General features: G+C 48.4%; 11 protein-coding genes across 11 annotated transcripts; 7 read left to right on the forward strand and 4 right to left on the reverse strand.

Moving 5' to 3' along the window:
• Positions 1–135: 135 nt before the first annotated feature.
• Positions 136–915, forward strand: M437DRAFT_76368 (uncharacterized protein; the record flags this gene model as incomplete). The annotated part of the gene is made up of 2 exons (XM_041026610.1): positions 136–169; positions 200–915. The coding sequence occupies 2 exons, from the start codon at positions 136–138 to the stop codon at positions 913–915; spliced, it is 750 nt and encodes a 249-aa protein (XP_040878723.1).
• Positions 916–1302: 387 nt separating this feature from the next.
• M437DRAFT_33977 (uncharacterized protein) lies at positions 1303–1521 on the forward strand (the record flags this gene model as incomplete). The annotated part of the gene is made up of 1 exon (XM_041019265.1): positions 1303–1521. A coding segment is annotated over one exon (219 nt), but the record flags the coding sequence as incomplete, so codon positions are not given.
• A 111-nt stretch (positions 1522–1632) lies between these two features.
• Positions 1633–2454, forward strand: M437DRAFT_51474 (uncharacterized protein; the record flags this gene model as incomplete). The annotated part of the gene is made up of 1 exon (XM_041022186.1): positions 1633–2454. The coding sequence occupies one exon, from the start codon at positions 1633–1635 to the stop codon at positions 2452–2454; it is 822 nt and encodes a 273-aa protein (XP_040878725.1).
• A 414-nt stretch (positions 2455–2868) lies between these two features.
• Positions 2869–3797, reverse strand: M437DRAFT_76370 (HHE domain protein; the record flags this gene model as incomplete). The annotated part of the gene is made up of 4 exons (XM_041026611.1): positions 2869–2967; positions 3038–3361; positions 3418–3466; positions 3520–3797. 4 exons carry the CDS (start codon positions 3795–3797, stop codon positions 2869–2871), a joined length of 750 nt encoding a protein of 249 aa, XP_040878726.1.
• A 656-nt stretch (positions 3798–4453) lies between these two features.
• Positions 4454–4999, forward strand: M437DRAFT_51702 (uncharacterized protein; the record flags this gene model as incomplete). The annotated part of the gene is made up of 1 exon (XM_041022222.1): positions 4454–4999. A coding segment is annotated over one exon (546 nt), but the record flags the coding sequence as incomplete, so codon positions are not given.
• A 1197-nt stretch (positions 5000–6196) lies between these two features.
• Positions 6197–7305, forward strand: M437DRAFT_67160 (uncharacterized protein; the record flags this gene model as incomplete). Its single annotated transcript, XM_041024890.1, has 3 exons — positions 6197–7090; positions 7156–7222; positions 7262–7305. 3 exons carry the CDS (start codon positions 6197–6199, stop codon positions 7303–7305), a joined length of 1005 nt encoding a protein of 334 aa, XP_040878728.1.
• Positions 7306–8459: 1154 nt separating this feature from the next.
• On the forward strand, positions 8460–11392 carry M437DRAFT_51099 (glycoside hydrolase; the record flags this gene model as incomplete). The annotated part of the gene is made up of 5 exons (XM_041022126.1): positions 8460–8728; positions 8782–9344; positions 9395–9584; positions 9635–9743; positions 9800–11392. 5 exons carry the CDS (start codon positions 8460–8462, stop codon positions 11390–11392), a joined length of 2724 nt encoding a protein of 907 aa, XP_040878729.1.
• A 200-nt stretch (positions 11393–11592) lies between these two features.
• On the reverse strand, positions 11593–12591 carry M437DRAFT_51647 (uncharacterized protein; the record flags this gene model as incomplete). The annotated part of the gene is made up of 1 exon (XM_041022216.1): positions 11593–12591. The coding sequence occupies one exon, from the start codon at positions 12589–12591 to the stop codon at positions 11593–11595; it is 999 nt and encodes a 332-aa protein (XP_040878730.1).
• Positions 12592–13223: 632 nt separating this feature from the next.
• M437DRAFT_31965 (kinase-like protein) lies at positions 13224–13955 on the reverse strand (the record flags this gene model as incomplete). The annotated part of the gene is made up of 1 exon (XM_041019223.1): positions 13224–13955. A coding segment is annotated over one exon (732 nt), but the record flags the coding sequence as incomplete, so codon positions are not given.
• A 459-nt stretch (positions 13956–14414) lies between these two features.
• M437DRAFT_51067 (uncharacterized protein) lies at positions 14415–14786 on the forward strand (the record flags this gene model as incomplete). Its single annotated transcript, XM_041022122.1, has 1 exon — positions 14415–14786. The coding sequence occupies one exon, from the start codon at positions 14415–14417 to the stop codon at positions 14784–14786; it is 372 nt and encodes a 123-aa protein (XP_040878732.1).
• A 376-nt stretch (positions 14787–15162) lies between these two features.
• Positions 15163–15852, reverse strand: M437DRAFT_85660 (DUF572-domain-containing protein; the record flags this gene model as incomplete). Its single annotated transcript, XM_041028326.1, has 1 exon — positions 15163–15852. The coding sequence occupies one exon, from the start codon at positions 15850–15852 to the stop codon at positions 15163–15165; it is 690 nt and encodes a 229-aa protein (XP_040878733.1).
• Positions 15853–15899: the final 47 nt, after the last annotated feature.

Here is a 15899-nt window from a genome sequence, read left to right on the forward strand (position 1 = left end):
GGGTGCTGCCAAGCCCCGCTTTCGTCATCGGGTGCATCTATGTCTTCACATCTTTGACTTCCTGACACAAATATAACTCCTCATCAGTTGTTCTGTTGGTGAATTTTCTTGCTGTCTGAGGCTAGCGTATACGTTATGCTTCCGAAGAAGAAAAGAACGCCCTGCGCATGTGAGTTCGTTGTCGAAGCTAACCACTGAGGTACTATTGAAGACCTGGACCTCGCTCTACTCGCTGCTTTTGAGGAAGCATACGATATATGTGTCATGTCTGCTCGTGCAAACGCGACAGTAAAGAAGAGGGCAGATCGTATGCAATACTTGCTTGGCGAAGGCCATATCGACATAAACAAGATAAGTGCTGCATCAGTTGCCTCAGCTTTCCTCGGACCGTCCCCTAAAGACCTCGCTGCAATGGTTCTATGGTGTCTTGGTCATGGAGCCGTTGTTGACGAAACAGATGAGATATTGCTAGCAGATGTTGCGTCTTTTGGTAGTCCTGACACTTCCAAGCTCTTGCGTGAGCATAGTGCTCCAATCAGCGAGTCGACTCTGAACAACGCCGCCTGGCGTGCCAGACCTGAAATGGTCACCTTTCTTGTAGATAAAATGGGTCTGGATATTAACAAGATATACACTGGACGCCATGAGCCGATGCTGAGAAATCAGACACCGATTCGCTCTGCGACAATCTCTCCATTCAGAGATGCCGGGAAAGTCATTGAGATCCTGCTCGAGCGAGGAGCTGACCCTTACCACAAGGATTGTAACGCTTCCAGCATGGCAGAGAGCGATCTGACCATTGGCGTGCTCCTTGGTTGGGAATGGAGACAGAAAGAGAAGGATCTGGAAGGACCAAGAACAAAGAAGCGAAAGACTGGCAATGCTTATTCGACAATCTGTAAGAAAAGTGGCTAGACCTCCTGTTGTCCCGTTGAAAGGCCTGACCAGGATTGTGACCATCCATCGTCATCCCCCATACGGCCTGGCTCAATACTAGTACATGTTGACGTGGAGCCTAGCATTGCCCTGGACCAACGTAGAACAGCATGGGTACATGCTTTATGGCGTTGGGTGAACTACGAGGAGGCTGACTTTGGACGATGCTTTGTGTTTCCAAAAGCTCCGTTTGCTTTCACTCCAACGTGTTGACGTCTTGAGACGCAATATAATTCGTGTCTTGATCGAGACATACTTCTAGATCTGGCCTGGCATTCGACCTTCCACCCTTTCTCTCTTGATTACACCTGAGCAACACACTTTTAACCTCCTTCCATTACTACCGCGAAAGGCACCATGCCTACTTTATTGGCTCTTCCAACCGAGATCCTCTGTCAGATTTCTGAGCATGTCGACGGTAACGATCTCATCACGATGCGTCTCGTCTGCAACTCGCTCCACCATGCTGCAAATAAACCTTTCGGCATCTTTTACCTGAGTCATCGTCACCACGTCCTAACTAGGAAGAGTATTGAGTCGTTGCTCGAGATTGTAACTCACCACAGCTTTGGCTTGTACGTAAAGTCAATCACCGTGAGAGCGTGTTACCCTCTCTTGCTCGATGAAACGCCTCACGACTATGCCACCAACAATCTCAAACAAGAATTCGTCAGATCACACGAATTTGTGCAAATGATGGAGTGTGTGTTTGACAACATCCGCAAGCATCAAAACTCTGTTCACATCAGAATCGGCTATCCTCACGAACGCCCATTCTTCTGCTGGTCACAGGTAACCGACGACCGACCAACGTTGTTCAAACCTTCCTACAACAAAGCACTGGACCGAACACTTGTTGCCGCTGTTCGAGCTAACTGCCATGTCCGCTCACTTGAGTTGAGCATGCATCACTACAAGTTTGATGTCCTTCACGATGCACTGGAACAACTTTTTGATTCCTCTCGACCACCTCTTAGACTCACCATCCGCTGCGTCCGTAAGCGCATCCGAGAACTTCACCACCCTTACAAAATCATCTACGATCAAGCCGACAAATCTCTGAAGCTTATTGGCTGTGACACGTACGAATTGTCCATGGCCAAAGAAGGATCGACCATCAAGCTCACCCTCAGCTTCCTACTTTCTCAAACCACAGAGCTTGTCTTCAAAAACTGCCATCTCTGCTCGATCCGCACATTTCTTGCTCTAAGTGAGACTCTGAAAGAAAACTTGACCAGCATTCGCATGCAGCATTTCCGTCCTTGTCGCTCTGTCTTGCGCATTGCCAGAGGGCATTGGTCTGACGTTATCAGATCACTTTCTGAGCTTGGTGGACTGAAGTACTTTGTGATTGAAGACCTTTGCGTTCCTGCTTGGTGGCATCTCCTCCACCTTCCTGACAACACTGAGAAGCACGAGATCAGTGGTGAGGATGTGGCTGATCAGTTGAAAGCTTTGGCTGCTCTTGTGGCTGAGGATCCCAGTGATCACTTGGACTCATCGGTTACGAATATCTGAGGGCTTTCGCTAGAGTCGTCTCCAAGGCACACACATCGTGTGTACATTCAGCATTCTGTAGTAACAGTGATTCTATGTGGAGCAAGAGCGATCTTTTCATTGGCTTTACTAGGGGTCTCAGTAAGCAAGGCATGCAGGCAAGACAAACAAGCTCATCTCATATCACACAACGCCACCACTCCGTTCTTTCTTAATGTGTCTGCTTTCTTAGTCACGCTAAGGTCCTACCAGATGGAAAGCATGAAAGAAGGTTCGCTCAAATAGCTAGCCTAGGTACAAAACACAATTTCATGATTGATGAGCCAAATTTTGCTACTCGCTTTTTGTATACCAGCCTCTGATTGTACTGCTTGTTGTCATGCTGAACCATGCAGAAGTAGCGTTCATCTTGTCACATGCCTTCTCGTACAGAATTTAGAAATCAGGAGCATTGTCTCTACACCCGGTGATCCTTTCTGCCGAGACGCTCGCTTGTATCAAGAGTGGCTCCTCCCTCCAGACGTCCAGGACGATCTGCTGCAGGGTCAAGAGGATTCTTTGGGTCGAGAGGGTCCACCCTATCGCCAGCGGGGCCTTCGCCAACAAGAGGGTCTCTGGGATACTTGCGGAACATATCACCGAGTCTGTCCAGAGGAGCAGACATCAGTGCAGCAGCGGTCTCGAACAAGCCGCCATTATCAGGAGCAGCAGGGTGGCTTCTGGTAGGCGTGAACATCTTTGTGTTGTCAAACGATTTGGCCAGTCCAGCAGACTCGTCTGCGGGTGTGTGCTTCTCAAGCAAGGGCAAGTCGTGGGCCTCTTCTTCCTTGATGTGCTTGTCCAGCTCCTTCCACAAAGCTCTAAGAGTTGGCTCGAAGTCTTCCACATCGGGCTTCAGTTTCTGGAATTCGTTGAGGAGTTCTTTGACCTGTTTTACATGATTAGAGACGGCATGCCTGATCGATACGAAAGTCAAGTCTCTACCTTTCGGTGTTCAGCACGATCCTTGTCGGCAACACTTTCTCCCCCAGGGCTGTCAAATGTGTCAGAAGCTGTTGGAACCTATTGATCGGAGCAAGGTCATACCAGTTCTTCTCCATAGCAGGATAGACGACTAGCTCTTCAGCAATACTGTGACGAGCAAGCTCCCAAGTGAATTGGTTCTGCCAGCGAACCCTCTCATCGTCGTCCTTGGCATTGAGAATGTTGTCCTTGTAGGTTCTCAGTTCATTGTGGTCATGCTTGATGAGGTCGGAAACACGCTCCTTGAGCGAAGAAGAAGAGGCGAAGGTGCGGGAGAATGATAGGGTAGCTGGCTTGGTGACCAGTGTCGAAGCACGGAATAGAAGTCTTGGAGTCTGCATAACGTTTGGATGTTGATGAATCGCTGTGTTATTGTTCGATGTAGGGATACGAATGATGGCGGAGACAGAAGTAAAACAGAGAGATGGGACAGTGAGAAGCAAGCTACCTATATAACAGCAAGAGCAATGCGACGCAACTGCCTGATCAGCAAGCCAATTGGTCATTCTTCCATAATTCGTGGTCATCCCATACGCATTGTGTTCAGGCACAGGAACGAGCTCCAGAGCCTGACCAATAGAGCGACACGTACTGGTAAGACTAGATCGTGGGATGATTCGAGTTGGCAAGTTTCCCCTCATGGTGGTGGCTCTCACGACATTATGACCAGGAATCCAACGTTGAACAGATCCTCGTTCATGCAAGATGGGTGCTTCATAGCGGGGCTCTACTCCAATCGCTCAACCTACGGCAGAGCATGATAGCTGAATAATAAATCTCGTTCAAGATCAATATCGTGTGCTCTTATAACAATGGAGCAAGCCGTGAAGACCTGTTGGGTCTATCACCGGCGAAACTTCGGCAAGAACAAGCAGAGCACGGAACGACTTCTTTCTTATATACAGTTCCGCTAACCTTTTATCCAATCATTTTCGACTCAATACTCTCCATTCTTTGCAGTGAACGCTTTGGATGCGTCAGGCCGTTGGTGTCCGTATCGCGATCTCTGCGCCTGTTCTCTAGTAGCCACGTCGTGTGTCTCGATCGAGAGGCATATCGGATCTGGCATCAACGAAAGATACAGGAAGATCCCGAATGGCACGAACGTCGACGCGCGAGTCGTTGCCAGTATTTAAGGGATAGAAGAGCTGGAGATCCCGAATATATTGAATACAAGAAGCGTTGGCAACGGGAGAGATCTGCCAAGGCAGAGGTAAAGGCCCATTTGCGACTGTTGAATTTTTTGTACAGGTCGTGTACCAAGAAAGCTTGGTTCCGCGAATTGCCATGGAAGACTCACGCTCCCAATTTTTATGCTCAAGGCGTCAGGTTTCATTGCGCTATCTGCGGTCTTATAAGGAAGGGCGCGAGCCGGCTGCTCTGGTCAGCTCACGACAATGAACCCCATCTCTGCAATGGTTGTTATGCAAGGAGAGGTTGGACCGATGCCATGCCTACAGGCTACGAGGACTGTAGGTCGGCGCGGGATGTTGCTGCAAGGAAGCAACAGCTCGATGGCATTGATCCCTCAAAGCTACCCTGAGTATGTGGACGACTTCAGAATGGCAAAAACAGCACAATATCTGTAACGTCTAGACTCTCTCTGCACATCATTTCCGACTGGTACCATGGCGATTCAGGTCTACATCTCTATGCGTAATTCATTTCTACAACCCATGCCAGGATCACCGAGTAAAAGCTGGCTTGATATCTCTGATTGGATTGGTACTGCCCTTCTCTTCAAGTCAACGCAAGAGGTCATGACATGAGCAGCTTCCAATCGACTCCATCCTTGGCATACGGATACCACACGGTCTTCAGACATTCAGACTACAATCGGAACCTTGTGCTTCACCCGTTGGTCTTCAAGAGACTGGTTTCCAGCAAGTTGCGTCTGGACGCTGGGAATCTCGATCATGATGCATCGTATATCACTGCAAGGTTTCGAGCCTGACACTTCTCTTTGGACACTGAGTATCAATGGACGTCTGTCGCTGGAAGGTCAAAGATAACTGGAGATCGAAACCGCGATCAATCTATGGCTTCAGACAACCTGGCGGCTCTACGATTAGATGCTCTAGTAAAGTAACCAAAGATCTGAAAGAGTATAAATCTTTGAGTACGTATGTAGGATATACATGCGTGGGCGAGCTAGGAACAACTGAATGTCAGTTGTTCTGGCTTCCTGGTTCAGACTTTTTGTTCGTACAACAGGCTTAACGAAAGCAAAAGCATCATCACGAGATGGAACAAACAGGAAAACACTACAATTACCAATACGAGCCAAACTTTGATGCATTTGTACTCGTTTACTTGTCGTTCAGGTCGTGCCTCAAATGCGAGAAAGTCACATTGTTACAACACAACTGATCCTTCCAACTCCTATCCTGCATCCAACTTGCTGCATTTCCTTTGATCGTTGTTTGCTGTTCTTTGTCATATAACAACAATGTTCTTGTCTCTCTTTGAGCTTTTGCTACTTCTCTTTGTCCTCTCGAGCATCTCAGCCTTTGTCCTTTGTTCCACTCCCAAGTTTCTTTGTTCTTGGTAGCCTGTTGAGAAGTGTGATGTGCCTGACAACACGCTCGTCAAATCATACATAATCATCTTGAAATCCCTGAACCCCATTTCTTCGTTTCTTCACCCTCCACACACAACAATCCGAACACCTTTACAGGTAAGTATTAGCCCTCTAGAATTTGCTAACAAAACTACAGGCTTAAGTACATACAAGCCCAGTATGTCTGGCATGATAGCGGATCTGTCTGCACATGATCATTCGGCTGGCGAACGCTACCGCAACGGAAAGCCGTGGGTCTTGATCTTGCGTCCGCGCAACAACATGAGTTCTGTCTGGGTCACGCTACACGAAGATGCTTGGACCCTTATCACGAGAGTCCTTCACTTCGCGCTGAGTGTTGATGGCCCTGCGTCCAGAACCATGCAGCAGGATCCAAGAGCAAACCCACACCCGTACTACGAGGCAGCTCTGGTAGCTCTCAGGCGCTGGTTTTACGACGGAGCGGGCGACCCTGCCATCTTCTTGATCCACTTGGAAAACAACATCATGGAAGCAGCCGGTCGTCTCGATGGACGTGTCCGTGAAAATTGGTATTTGTGGAGAGCTTACTCAATTGAGCATCATGGTCCCTTCGATCATCTAGCCATCGAGCGCTTCGAGACGAACGTTGCCACCGAGCCTAACATTGCAGCTGACAACACCAGTGCTGAGTTCTTCCTCTCTGAGGCTCACATGAACATTCGCGAGGACATGACTGAAGATGAGTGCCGTCTCGCACTTCGTCTTGAGAGAAGAAACTTGCTTGGTCCTGCTATTACAAGCATAGACATGCTTGGCAAAATCTCTATCAAAATGCTCTCCGCTTGGAACCACGACTTGCCTGATTGGATGTGGAGAAAAGCGCAGCTTTCTCAGCCACCTCCTGTTTCGCCTGCTCCTTCTCGCGGCTCGCCTGCCCCTTCTCGAGGATCGCCTGCTGCTTCTCCAGGCCATCATACCGATGGCGGTATTACCAAATCTACTCGTCCGTACAAGTGCGAATTCTGTCGTTCCTCGTTCAGCACTGAGGCTAAGAAAGTCATTCACATACAAACCGTCCACAATGACAGGCTTGTAGGTCTGGCTGGTCAAGCTGCTACTGCTAACACACCAGGCAATCACAACTAGAAATTTTCTAGGTCACCTTGCTAATTGTGCGCCGTCACGATCCCACAGCTCAAATTGCTGAACGTGATTCATTTCGAGGTAAGTCATTCATACATCCTTGTCTGCTAACTTCTCTAGGTCATCGGACCCTCCCAAGGCTTTTTCCCCTTCTCCTTGCTTAGCACCTCAGACAACCTTTCAGGGTCAGTTGTTTGGGGCTGAGTGCACTACACCAGGAGTAAGGTTTTTCAGTCTTGGCCACGCTCTCTCTTTTTCCCGTCTCATTTCGTATCTCCTTCAAAATTCAAACAAAAAACACTTGAAAAACTAGGAAACGAAAAAAAGATAGGGTTTTTGGAGCATGGTATATCATTGGGGCGTTTCTCTGGGTTGATTTTTCTTTTTGAGATTTTCAACTCAATCTTGCGTCTAGCTCTCGCAGTCTACCCCAGCCTCGCTTTTTTACTGGTCTTCCTTTTTGCATTTGTCTGTGACAAGGGAGACTAGATGGTTTGCTTGACTGGGTTGCGATTTGGAGCACTTGGTATTCTCTCACATAGTATTCTTACCAATACAAGTATTTTTTTTTTTTCATAAACAGACTTTCTTCATCTCTTAGCTCTCTTGATGTCAACTTAGGTGTATTCAAGGGCGGAGGAGACTCAACACAGCATTTACACTGGACTCGTACTTTTAGTTAGTATCTGCGAGAAAGTAGGTACAAGTGATTGATCAGAAGTTGCTTGCGCGTTCTTAACGCAGCTTCGTTGCCTTCCTCGCGCCTTTCCATTGTTCAGTAGCATGTTCCACCGGCGGAGTGCGGTTGAGAAGCCGCTTGGAAAAGCGCTCATTGGATGGAATTCGTTATCAAGTGCTTGGCGGCTGGGACATCAACGTGCGTCCGTCGCCAACTGAACCTCTTTCGAATGCATCTTCGTGATATAACCTGCTGCACCCCTCACTCATCCCAATGCCCCGCAATGATCGGCCAAATCTCACCAGGAAACACATTCAGCCAGAATGTTCAAGCTCGACATCAACTCTCGGATTCAGGCTTGGGCTCCTTCTCGGTGCTCAGATTGCGGGGATTGCATATACGACAACGGATCCGACAGCAAAATCCAGGAAGCAGATTTCTTGATGTTCAGGAAAGGTAGGTCGTGGCCAAGCATATGCGAAGATTTATTGTATACCTGTAAGACAATTTAGCCGGCTCCTCAGTGTTGTATTGCCTGGTACGGCTCCCTCACGTCCCAAGACTATTTAGAGAGGATAGTAGTTGACCATTGCCACTTCTCTCTTCGTTAAGCATTTCTGCTTGAGAACTTTCAGTACTATGAGGTTTACCAGCAGTACGAGTGCAGGTATTGGCCTAGCAGTGCTTTCATTGATCACACCAGTTCTCGGGGCCTCAAATCCCACTTGTCCGCCCGCAATTGATTACACCGCCAATTTCGAATACGTTGGATGCCGTCAAGACAGCTACTACGGCCGTATCCTTGGCAGAGAACGTAAAGCAGTCTTCCGTGATACCAATACTCCTCAGTACTGTGCTGACTACTGCGGTCGATCTGGCTATCCATGGGCTGGAGTCGAGGCAGGAACGTAGGTCAAACCGCCAGGCTTGAAAGGTTATTCCTGTGCTGACGTATCCTTAGTCAATGCTATTGTGGTGGGTATCCTGATGGTGGAGCAGTGACAGGCAACGCCAACTGTTCAACATATACCTGCTCTGGCGATGAGTCCCAAAAGTGTGGTGGCCAGTACTTCTTGCAGTTGTATAAAGTCACGAACCCACTACCTGTCGAGAAGGTCGATGGTGATGTCAAGCGTCAACCCCTCTGCCACACAAGCCCTTTGTGTGAACACACAGTCTGTGACACATCGCTGCCCATCGCGGACAGAATTGCATCGCTCTTGTCAGAGATGACACTGGATGAGAAGATTGCCAACGTCGTCAATGCTGCAGATGGTGTGGGTCGCCTTGGCCTGCCAGGCTACGACTGGTGGAATGAGGCTCTGCATGGTCTTGCTAATGCTCCTGGTGTTGTGTTCAACAGTCCGAATGGTTCAGCTTTCAGCTATGCCACATCCTTTCCCATGGCTATCACAACTGGCTCTGCTTTCGACGACCCTCTCATCGGACAGATTGCTGGTGTCATTGGAAGAGAAACTCGAGCTTTTGCAAATTTTGAGCAGTGTGGGTACGACTTTTGGACACGTAAGTCATCCATCAGAGATGAAGGTTGTCTGACAGCTAACCATACACAGCCAACATCAACACTTTCCTCGATCCTCGCTGGGGCCGAGGTCAAGAAACCCCCAGTGAAGATGCGTTCCATACTCAGCAGTACACCAAGCAGCTGATCCCTGGTCTTCAAGGTGGTCTAGATCATCCTGAAGAGAAACAGATTATTGCTACATGCAAGCATTTCAATCTCTACTACGCCGAAACTAACAGGTGAGTCTATTAGTCGTATCAAGCATGGCATCATTAACTTTCTCGTATAGATACGGTGAGAATTACAACGCTACCGCTCAGGATTTGGCTGAATACTTCAACCCGCCTTTTAAGTCTTGCGCTCGAGACGTTGCTGTTGGATCAGTCATGTGTGCATACGTGAGTCAAGAAGATAAACACAAATGATCCTCGTTCGAGACTGATGGTTGCCGTAGACTGCCACTTACGGTGTCCCTAATTGTGCAAGTGAATACTTCTTGCAAGACACCTTGCGTGAGGACTGGGGCTTCGATGAGCCTTACAGATATGTCGTCGCCGATTGTGGTGCGGTTGAATATATCCAAGATGTTCACAACTTCACGGATACACCTGCTGAAGCTGCAGCTGTGGCTCTCAATGCTGGCACTGATCTAGATTGTGGTTTCACCTTTGGAACATACTTGAACGAGTCAGTAATCAACAATTACACTACAGAAGCACGATTGAACCAGGCGTTGTCTCGTCTCTACACTGGACTTCATACTGTCGGATACTTTGATGGTCAGAATCGTTATGCGTCTCTGTCATGGGAAGACGTTGACACAGAAGATGCTCGCGCTCTCGCTTACCGATCAGCTTGGGAAGGTATGGTCCTGCTAAAGAATGATGGCTTTTTGCCTCTTTCTGCCAAGTACCAGAAAGTGGCACTTATTGGACCATATGCAAATGCCTCTAGCCAGATGCAGGGAATTTATGCTGGGCAGGCACCATACATCATCACTCCTCTACAAGCGGCAGAAGCCAACTGGGACAGCGTGCAGTATGCCTTTGGCACTGGTGTCAATGGTAGCAACACAACTTTCTTCTCACAAGCACTGGAAGCCGCAAGATCTGCTGATCTCATCATCTATATGGGTGGCATTGACAGCACTATCGAGCAAGAGACATTGGATCGCAAGTCTCTTGAATGGCCTGGCAACCAACTTGATCTCGTGCAACAGTTGAGTGAGCTTGGCAAACCTCTAGCCGTTGTTCAGTTCGGAGGTGGCCAGGTCGATGATACTGCGCTGCTTGCCAACGACAACGTCAATGCCATTCTTTGGACTGGTTATCCTGGTCAAGAAGGTGGTAATGCTGTTGTTGACGTCTTGCTCGGGCGACAAGGACCTGCCGGACGCCTGACTACAACTCAATATGCAGCCAACTATATCAACGAAGTCAGCATCTTCAATCCAGATCTGCGTCCCAACGGCAGCTACCCTGGTCGTACATACAAATGGTTTACTGGCAAGCCAATCTTGCCTTTTGGCTTCGGACTCTCATACACAACGTTCAAGCTGTCTTGGTGCGTTAAGCCTCTAAGGCAATCCTACAACATCAAGAATCTTTTCAACAAGCGTCATGATCATGGTTCGAAGCCCACGCCTCTCGATACCTTGCCTTTCGTCACTCTTTCCACAATTATCACAAACACAGGCAATCACACTTCGGACTTCTCTGCCCTTCTCTTCCTCTCCACGTCCAATGCAGGACCTGCTCCATACCCCAACAAATGGCTTGTCTCATATGCTCGCGCTCATAGTGTCGCCCCGGAAAAATCTCAAACAGTCGACTTGAACATCTCGATTGGTTCACTCGCTCGCGCTGACGTGAATGGAGACTTGACTGTGTATCCTGGCAGGTACAAGTTGGCTGTCGACAACGATGAGCTCTTGACGGCGGAGTTCGAGCTTGTTGGTGAACCAGTCATTGTTGATCGATTGACTAGACAGGGAGTCTACGAGTACACTGTGCCAGTGCACTATAACGCTAGTGCAAATTTGGTGTGAGAGGTAGATCTTGATACATGTTATCCTGATTGTAGCAGTCAGATACGTAAGAGTGTAGAAGCTTCGACTATACATCGTCTTATCATACTTGGCTTCCATTGTTCAAAGTCGATAACTATATATTGTTCACGCTTGAAGCTCCTGATTGGCTGCTAAGTCCACACCTGATGCTCGCTTCATCTGAATTAAACCATCCAGACCTATGATTGAACAACCTTGTACTTCGCGAGAATGCCATCATACTGCTGTTGGTTGACAGCTAAAACCTTTCCATGCTTGACATCCTTAGGGAAGCCACTCATATCATCAGGCACCCAAGCACTCATATCATCTAATGTATTCGCCGTAGCTGGAATATATGTCTGCAAATCGTTTTCGTCAATCCATAGATGAAACTTTCCAGCATCGAGATTATCCCTGAAGATCAAGGGGCCCTCGTTGTTTGAATACTGCGAAGCAAAGGTGACACGAACGTCGTCAGAAGCACCACCCACATTGACCCAGTCGCCAAGGATGCCGTTCTCAGAGCGCTGTTGGTAGATTGTATAGTCGACTTCGGACTTGATCCAGCGGTACCAGACATTAGGTCCTTGTTCGGGAGTCGCGATGAATGTGGCATCGATAACGGGATAACCAGGATAGAAGTACAGCTTTGCTTCTGAGAAGTTGACAAAGTCGTTGGTGGTGACATACATGAGTTTGTTGGGCGGCTGAGGACCAGTACGATCAGAGTCGGTTTCGGGCCAGAAGCGAGAGGCGAAGATGACTATGTAGGCATCGATCAAAGGCTCCCAGTATGCTTCAGGCGCCCAAGCGTTTCCAGCGGTCGCATTGACGAGATTTGGTGTGAGGCGAGCCTTGCCCCAAGTAGCCAGGTCTTCAGACTCCCAAATCACAAGTTGTCTTGAGCCGAATCTGGTGGCTTCATTGAAGTCGTTGGTAAAATTGTTTGCAAGCAAGTCTGTTGCGATGAGCCAGAACTTGCTGCCATCCTGAGAAGGCACGATAAAGGAGTCTCGAACGCCTTTGGTCCCCACGTCACTGCGGAGAATGGCTTGTCTCTCTGCAGTGCCATCTAGGGAAAGAGCTTGGTATGACAGGGGGTCATTGCCGTTCGACAGATGCATGTAGATTGCTTCATCGTCGACAGGGAAAGAAGTGAAGAGGTAGCCGACTTTGTTATCTCGTTTTGTCGGCATTGCTGAAGTCGAGCTGATGGCAGTCAAAGCCAGAAGGGCATGGAAGATATTGGTCAAGATCATCGTTTCGAGTTTCCTAGGGTTATATTTGGAGATATTGAAGAACTGAGCAGTGGAACAGGCTGATGGTATTTATTTCAACCGATAGTCGCAGTAATTCCTCCATCGTCATCTGTTAGTGATTCTCACGACAGTATGTAAAGCACATTCGGTTCTCCCTGCATCTCGACAAGCCCGAGCCAAGAATACGTGTCTTGGTATTCGGTCAATAACAGCGACGATGATATGTCTTTCGAGGGACAAGATCGAGTTGTGAGTAGCTAGTGTGCACGACATACGAAGAGATCGCCTTTCAGCCTGAAACCTCGGGCGTCTGCGAACTGCCGTATAGCAGATCCTTCTGCACTGACATACCTGGTGCCCCACGGGGCAATTCTACCTCACGGAATTTGACAGGCGCAGCATCGAAACTAGGTCTTGTGTACAACTTGGCACAATCAATATCAATGTGATGGTGGACAGAGCACTGTTGTCGGACGTGATGAAAGATTGCGGATGAAGCTGCGGCAGAAGCCGCTGGAGAAATCATCCCGAGGACGTTCTATCTATCCGATTCTGTTCACATATCAAGACCACAACTCAAGCATCAGAATATACATCCAAGCGTATTCGTTCAAGTAAGGATCCAGCGCTTGCTCTAGCCAGAAGCTCCAGTCATCCTCAAATCGATGACAAGCAAAGATGGCACGCGCGTATTCCCAATAGCTAGGATACCATCCTGCAGTTTCCCAATCGATGAGGACCACGCATGGGCGACCTGACACCTCTGATATCATGATGTTCTTCTGTTGAAGATCGCCATGAGTGAACACAGGCTCGTGACCCGAGAAGACTGAAGGCCACGCTCTTTCGTAAAATGTGGCCTTTCCTGTCATACGCGCTTCTGAGGCGACATAGGCTTTAAGAAGCGCTTGGTTCAGTTGATCCTCAGATTCGAAAGGTCCCCTGTTGCAGTCGGAGTCTTCGCCAGTCTCGAATATCGCGTCAGGAAGAGGTCTTCCGTGAAGAGCACAAAAGCGTACTGGCGAGGACAAACGCCGAAGCTCATCGAAAATGGTTCTGAGCTGGGATGTAACATCTTCTTTCGCGGAAGGCTCCGAGGTAGGCCAAACCTCTTTTAACGTCTTTCCCTGAATCTTTTCCATGACGATGAAGTTTTTCTGCTCGTCGCAATCACGATACAGGGCATATATCTTCGGTACCCGTACTGGCGTTGATTTTGCAACATGCAGCATCACTTCGCCTTCGCTCAAGCTTACATGATGTCCATATTTCACGACATATGGGCCCACCACAACCACTTTGCATCCCGTTATATCGCTGAGTATTTCTGACGATAGTGCTATCTCCGCACGCGTGGGTAAAGGCGAGGGTATTGTGTCCAGATCTGCCGCATAGATTATTACTTGGTGAGAATTCATCTGCGTCGATAGTAGTTCAAAAAGAATGTTGACGTAACCGAACACTTTCTACAAGTCGTTCTTGTTGCACTGATGGAGATGAAAGATTTCATGTGCAGCGATGAAGAAAGAGGTGATGCGTCTGGAGACTGATCGCGCAGGGCTGCTTCCGTGCAGAGCTGCAGAGTAAGCGCCCATGATCATGCATTTGATCGCTGTGACAATAGGCGCTCTTCGCAGCAAAGTTTCCGAGGTCCTCAGACAAGCTAAAATTGAATATAAAAGGGGGTCTGTTGATAACACCACAAAAGCATCATTTCATAACCTCGCTATCTCCTGGCTCCAGAGCATCATCAAAAATTCATGTCTTTCAATGTCTATCTCGTCATTTCTGCAGGCGCGCCTCGTGATCATCACGCTATATTTGTCGAGACGAAGCCCGACTCTTCGGGCCAGATATTTCAAGTCACTGGCAACATCCAAAACGGGATGACATACGAAACCAAATCCACCGGACGACCTGAAGACTCACTGACTTACCAAGGAAAGACTCTCCTTGGCTCCGTGACTGCTGCAGATTATCCGCAAATCGACTCAGTTTGTCGTACCCTACCGGCTCCGCCCAAGCAGTTCCAGGGGGCCAAGAGGTTGGATCCTCAACAGCCTCTCCGTCGTTGCCAGGATTGGACGGCAGATGCTATTGACACCCTTCGCTCTAAGCGAATCATATCTTGATCCAATGAGAACAGAAGAAAGTCCGTCTGTCCATCGAGTTTGGCCGACAATGGCCTTGGCTGTCGACACACTCGTTGCCTTCGTGTCACCGACTCCCTCTTTCTCGTGGAAGAATCGAGTTGGCTCAAGACGACAGGTGCTGGGCCCGATGGGTATCAGGTGTGGTTGTTGCTTTAGTTCGGCGCAGGTCGCATTCGAGGTCGAGGTCTAAATCTTTGCTTTTGTTTTGGCTTGTAGTCCATGTTCTTATAGTCGTGTATTGATTGTGTTCATGATTTTCTTACCTTCAAAACAAAAGGTTTTATCATCTCCATGAACCAAATACTCAGCAAATGGTATTGTTGCGTCTGATTCCCAGTACAGCATCATAATCCCTCTATCTTTCCTTGACCCGTTGAAAACTCGGATTAGGACCCGCTGAGCCTTTTCCATGTTCTTCGGCGCCAAGTACCTCGCCAGGAATCCGTCGCACGACTTCCCTGGCATCATTGTCAAAAGCTTTCCTTGTAGCTTCTTCATCTTGGATTTCGTCGTCGAGGGCCGCTTGAGTGTTTCTTGCTGTATTATTTCGTACCCTGATCTCGCGTCGTGCGTTCTGTACCATGATTTCGTCTAGAGCATCGGCTATATCCATCTCTGTCTTTGCGCTTGTTGCCTTGACTTCAATGTTGTTCAGAGCATCTTGTTTCTCTTCGTCCTCTGTCTCTTGCGTATGCTCGACATTGCGCCACGGCTCGAAGTTACGTCTTGCGCCTTTGATATCTTTATAATCCTTATTCTTGAAATCCGTGTCGAATGCAATCTCAGATGAGCAAGCCGTACACCGCATAAACAAGCGAACAATAGGTATATTGAGGTAGTGTTCGCCACTCATCTGCTTGCATGCGTTGAATTTGCGACCTTTATAGATGAACTCGCCACACCTATTGCAGCGCATAGAGAAGGGACTCGAAAGACGGACACTTTCGAGATTTGACACGCTGCTTGGGTTCTTTCGCTGACGGGTGAGTTTGCTTGGGTCGAAGCCTGGTGGGTAATATTTTGAGACGACCTTTCGTTCTGACATGATGTCTGGCTCTGTGGGCGGAATCGAGTACAGGAATATCTGAGAGA

The sequence above is a fragment of the Aureobasidium melanogenum genome, assembly GCF_000721775.1.
Source record: "Aureobasidium melanogenum CBS 110374 unplaced genomic scaffold scaffold_14, whole genome shotgun sequence".
Classification (NCBI taxonomy): Eukaryota; Fungi; Ascomycota; class Dothideomycetes; order Dothideales; family Saccotheciaceae; genus Aureobasidium; species Aureobasidium melanogenum.